We start from the raw sequence: 5,851 nt of genomic DNA, 5'->3' as shown, positions 1-5,851 counted from the left end.
CGCTCTGTGCAATTCCCTGGAAGGAGGTGGAGTGGGGGACACCGATCTATTCTGCCGTGCCTGCAGTGAGAGGACCAGAGCTGGCCTAAAGCTGAGATTGGAGCATTCAGATCAGACATTTAGGAAAGCCTTTTCTCTCTCGGGGTGGCCGGGCATTGGACCCCGTGGCTCCCAGGGAGGCGGTGCAGCCACCAGCCCTGCAGGGGCTTCACAGGCGCCGGGATGGGCGATGGGCGATGGGGTTTAGGGCGTACGGTGGCGGTGCTGGGGGAGGCTTGGTCTGGACGGTCTAAAAGGTCTCTCCTAACCTTGATGATTCCATGATTTGTGAGACCCACCCGGGAGGAGAACGGCCGAGCAGAGCTGCCGGCCGCGGGTGGATTCTGTCGCACAGTGAGCGGGCAGGTGTCGTTCCCACCCCACGGGACCGCACTGAAACAGCCCCGTCCTGTTTGTAAACACACCCCTGTTTCTTCAGCGGTGCGGGCATGAGCACCGGGGACAATCCCACCCTGGGCCTCTCAAAAGAACCAGATGGCAGAGGCAAGAATGCTCCGATTTATCGTTCACAGTCTTTATTAATAACATCCATCCCAGTTTTATCTTCAGTAACACCGAACTTTTACCAGTGCAGCTTCCTTTTTGGACACAGCTACACACGACCTCTGGTTTCCAGAAAAAAAAGATAGAGCCAGCAGAGAAATTAATGAAGAATTACATTGCAGGGATCTGAGCTGTCTGTCAAACAATAAGTCTTAAGACTGTCTTTGTTTTATGTTAGTTTAATTTGCTCTCTAAACCAACCTATTAGGATACTTTGGCAAGCCTCCACCATGATAAATTTTATGCAATCACATAATCCAAACCCCACACAACATACCAGTCCATACCTTATCCAAAGCCCTCCATACTAATCATAACTAAAAAATCCCATAAATTCTTTATGTAGCCCCAAGTGTGGAACTAGCAAACATGGTACTAGAAATTTAAATCAACATCAAGACTGGTCTTCCTAATTTAGGCAGGTGAGCTGTAGTTCAGAAATTGCATGTTTTTACTTCTGAAAGAAAGGGACTTAAAAGGTTACACTAAAAACCTGATTTATTTATTTTTTTAAAGGACAATTAACACAATTTCATCCAACAGGAATGTGGTAAATAAGTTGTATACACTCACAGAAATAGTGAGGTGAGCTTGGGAAGTGACTCTAAATCTCATAAAGAACTGTTACTAAGTCAAAACTCAGAGCAAAGTGAATGAGAAAACCAGCACTGAACCCCAGTGCCAGAGGTGGGAACAGTCACCTCCATGGGAGTGAAAAATCATTTAAAACATCTTCATAGTTCATTTTATGGACAGTCAAACTAATGTACCAACACCTCCCTTCACCAGTATTTGCCTTGCAGTGCCACGCACAGACCAATATGCTGTAAAAATCTTCCCTGATCTACAAATTAGAACTGTAACCCTAATTACATCAAAGTCCATTAAAAAGAAGTCAATCAGAGCAGCTTAATAAATACTTTAGTTCATGTTTTTTCATACTTGTTCACTTACCACTGGAATCGCCACAAATGTGCTTATCACAGATTCAGCAGTTCATAAATAAAGCCAATTTTTAGTCATTATTATAAATTACAACCAACAAATTCAACAGTTCATTCTTAGGTACTTCTAGTCCATAGAAATTCCCACTTTACCAATAAGTGCAAAATGTTGTCCCTGTTTGAACATCTGAGGTTATTCCTGGTGCTCGTGCTCTTGTCCCGGGATGAGCCACCGGATGCTGTCGGTGCGAATGGTGGCGTACATGACAAAGCCAGCCAGGAAGAGCACAGAGAACAGGAGCAGCCAGTCTATGCCCTTCGTCAGGACACTTGGCAGGGGCCCTTCCCAGTCTTCCTCTGTCACAGCCACGTCGCTTCTAGCTTCAATCCCTAAAAAACAAAGTACTTGGTCAACATTGTAATCGCTAAATACAGAGAGGTTGTAGCTCTCCGGAGCTTTCTGGAGCTTTTTAGTTTATCTGGAGCTTTGTTCCTGCTCTCAGACTAAGGCTCAAACACAGGTAGACTTAAAATTTTGGTGAGACAGCCCTTGTACATTAACATAAACCCAGGATATGATTTACTGATATAAAAACTCAGTGATTTTTATGTGTATTTGCATAACAGGAGAAGGCTTGTTCTGTCCTCCCACAGCACAGCCTTGGATAAGTTGTGAGAGTTTTTCAGTGCATGGAAATTTAATTTAGGGTGTTTCAGGAATATAATTTTTTGTGCATTTCTGGAAATGCAGACAGCACTTCAGTGTGGATTAGAAGAGAGCTAGCTGGGTGGCAAAGAGAGTTTAATTTATTTCATTCTCAGTTAAATCTTTGGGCAGGAAGATATGCTCCATCCTTCTGGCAACCTCTCTAGCTAAACCCCACTGTTCCCCCTGCTCTGTGACAGCAGCCCAAGGAGCTGAATTTCTGCTCTCAGCACAGGCTGAAATCCAGCTCACAGCAACAACTGATTAGGTGAACCTCTGCTGAGTCTTCACAGGGTCTTTATGACATTCATTTTAAAGAACACACACAGGGACAGGAAAGCCCAATTTGGACCTTAAAGCCAGGCTGTTCTTCCCTGGCACACCAGGCCTGATTTACACACCTGTCTGATTAAAGATGAAGTCTTTCAGGGTTTCCAGCGTTCTGTCTGTATGATTAAATCTAGCCATAGGTTTAGCACCTTGGAAAAGGAGGATATTTGGTACAGCCACAGTTCCAAATCTAGTTGATAAACTACAAAAAGAAAAAACGAAGCATGAAGGAAGTTAAATCTTCTGGAGGAAGAAATAAAGACAGTCCCATTACCGAAAGTGTCAGTTTCACTAAACAAAACTGTCAGTTTATGTAGAAAAAAAAGTCACTCCTGTTTTTAAAACTCAAAGCTAACAGAAATGAACTGCAGCTAGAGCATAGGGAGTGTGAGTTACCTGCTGTGCTGGGATGCATCCAGTGCCAGGAAGCGAAGAGTTGGAAAAGCTCGGGGCAAAGAGTTAAAATGAGGTGCCAGGCTGGCAGAAAAGCGGCACCACGGTGTGTAGAACAGGACCAATGTACAGTCACTGCTGTTTGGGTTCAGGAACTCCATCAGGTCCTTGGAGAAAGCATGAGAACAAACATGGACATATTTAACAGAGTTAATTCTGTGTAGGGATGCAGCATTCAGCAATTGATTAGATACATGGCAATACTGATCAAGCAGCCACACCTTTTAAAACAGGTGGAGAATTGTATATAACCTTTTTTAAAGGTAATTTTAAAAGTGTATTACTTAAAAATATACATACACATAACCATTACAAGAAAAGAGCTGGCACTAATTGCCATTAACGATTTTCAAGACAAACACCAGTCCACAGAGCAGGAAAGCTTGGCAGCACCCTCCAGGCACAGAGATAACACATTCAGGCACATGAAGCGAGCCGTAACTCCATTTTTTCCCTACTCAGAATGGCCCAAAAAGCCTCCTTGCTCAGTCATCTGTTTTCTTCATTAGACAGGGAAATTCACTAAGCCAAGCACTGAAAGCAGCAGGCTGACGGGGCAGCCTCACGCGTTCACACCAACAGCGGGCAGCGAGCCCGCGTACCTGGGACACGTTCAGGATCTGCAGCGTGAAGCGCTCGATGCCCGTCGTGTTCCTCTCCTCGCAGTTCACCTTGGGAGCCTTGGCGCTGTCGGTGCCGTTCTGCTCCTCAGCGGGGGCGGGCAGCACGGGCTCCAGCACGGGCTGCTCCCGGGCCTGGGCGGCCGCGGGGCCGCTCCCCGCCGGCCCGCACGCATCGCCCGCCGCCGCCCCATCGCAAGCCCCCGCCGGGCCGCCGCTCGCCTCGGCCGGCACCGCCGACAGCAGCACGGGCTGCTCGGCCAGGGCCCCGCTGCCCAGCATCGCGTCCGCCATCTCGGCCGTGCGATAGCGCACCGGCTCGGGGCCGCCCGCGCTCCGCTCCGCCGCCGCTCCTGCGGGGACAGAGGCACGGAGGGAGGTGTCAGCGCCGCGCCCCGCCCGCCCCGCCACCGCGCACCCGGAGGCCCCCGGCCGCACCTGCGGGAAGGCTCGCACCGAGCCAGGCCAGCGCCAGCAGCAGCCGCCACATCCTCACCCACAGCCCCGGCCCGGCGGCCGCCGCCGCGTCTCCCCGGACAACGACCGCTTCCGCCGGATCCCCGGGACACTTCCAGTTCCGCCGCCGCTCGCATTTCCGTGGGAAGAGCCCTCAGGGCGCGAGGGTGGTGGTGGGACAGCGGAGTGGGGCTGAGCCCTGCTCGTGTTGGTACAAAGCGGGTGTGTTTAACCGAGTTTTCTCGCGGCCCTGCCGAACCCCGAACTGGGAGTGTTCGGCCTGGAAAAGAGAAGGCTTCGGGTGACCTAATTACGGCCTCCCAGTACCTGAAGGGAATTTACAGGAAGGATGGGACACGACCATTTACAAGCGCATGTTGTGACAGGACAATGAAGAATTATTTAGATTAGATATTAGGAAAAAATTCTTTACCAAAATTATTTTCTGAAAAAATTTACTGTGAGCATGGTGCGCCCCTGGCCCAGGTTGCCCAGAGAAGCTGTGGTTGCCCCGTGCGCATGTTGTGACAGGACGATGAAGAATTATTTAGATTAGATATTAGGAAAAAATTCTTTACCAAAATTATTTTCTGAAAAAATTTACTGTGAGCATGGTGCGCCCCTGGCCCAGGTTGCCCAGAGAAGCTGTGGTTGCCGTCATGCCTGGAAGTGTCCAAGGCCGGGTTGGACACTTGGAGCAATCTGGCTTAGTGCAAGGTGTCCCTGCCCATGGCAGGGGTGTGGAACAAGATGTTCTTTAAGGTCCCTTCCAACCCAAGCCATCCCACGATTCTGTGAGCCCGCCTTGCAGGGCTGAGCCCGCACGGTGACCGGAGCCGCTGCCCGGGCCGGCTGTCGGGCTGCTGGTGCTGCTCGAGGCATTTCACCGTTGATTTAAATTAGCTCTGGTCGGAAATTCTTGCAACGAGGCAAGTGCCATCCCATGGCTTCGGCGGGCTGCTGTGACTGAGCAGTGAGTGCCTGGAACTCATCCCAAGGCCTGCTCTGGTACAAGCGTGTCGCAGCCCCAGCACCTCCCCGCAGCCGCAGCTGCCTGGCGAGGGATTTGCCTGCTCCCACCCTCTCCGGCTGGGAGGTGCTTGCACACAAACGCTGCCTTAACCTACAGCAGGCTGGGGTACGGGTAAAACACGGCAAACTAAAGGCGTCTTTTTAAAACTGAAGAGTTCTTGTCCAGCAGCTTATCAACCAAAGCTCCCAAGGAGAAAGGCAAGATAAATACTCCCATGTTCCTTTTTAGGAAATTGTATTTTTCCTTTTGCAGAATTAGTTTTTACTTTATTTCAGTTTAATAGTGAAACCTCAAGACTATTTGGGACATTTTGAAAATAAACACATTACTTCAACCGCTGCTATCTTTTTTAACACACTTGTTTAAAACTGCCAGCAGTGCACAACGAGATTTTACCAAAACTCTGCATCTGTCAAAAACTGATAGTCATGACTGAGGGGAGTGTGAACCATGCACACGGGAAAAGGAACTATCAAGTACATGTGTATAAATGAAGATGCAGGTGCATTTATTACAGAAACTGGATTTTTAGCTTTGTTTTTACTCAGGTGCAGTTGTCCAACTGTGTCATTCCTTACAGCATACATTTTCTCACTTGCAGATTTTTCTTTCAAAGTCCAATTTGCATAAGCACTAATAATGAGGACATAATAGTCTAAAAATAGAAAACATGAGGTTTGCACATAGAGGGAAAACATTTAATTAG

At 48.6% G+C, this 5,851-nt stretch overlaps 1 protein-coding gene across 1 annotated transcript; it reads right to left on the bottom strand.

The window, feature by feature from the left end:
* Positions 1-553: 553 nt before the first annotated feature.
* TXNDC15 (thioredoxin domain containing 15) lies at positions 554-4,994 on the bottom strand. Its single transcript, XM_041482209.1, has 6 exons — positions 4,901-4,994; positions 4,095-4,265; positions 3,639-4,009; positions 2,980-3,143; positions 2,655-2,785; positions 554-1,937 (listed from the first exon to the last, which is right to left on the bottom strand). The coding sequence occupies exons 1-6, from the start codon at positions 4,992-4,994 to the stop codon at positions 1,741-1,743; spliced, it is 1,128 nt and encodes a 375-aa protein (XP_041338143.1). The 3' UTR covers positions 554-1,740.
* Between the last annotated feature and the right edge of the window lie 857 nt (positions 4,995-5,851).

This window comes from Pyrgilauda ruficollis, unplaced genomic scaffold (assembly GCF_017590135.1).
Source record: "Pyrgilauda ruficollis isolate IOZ18807 unplaced genomic scaffold, ASM1759013v1 scaffold57, whole genome shotgun sequence".
In the NCBI taxonomy this organism is placed as follows: domain Eukaryota; kingdom Metazoa; phylum Chordata; class Aves; order Passeriformes; family Passeridae; genus Pyrgilauda; species Pyrgilauda ruficollis.
This window is presented reverse-complemented; position numbering and strand designations above follow the sequence as displayed.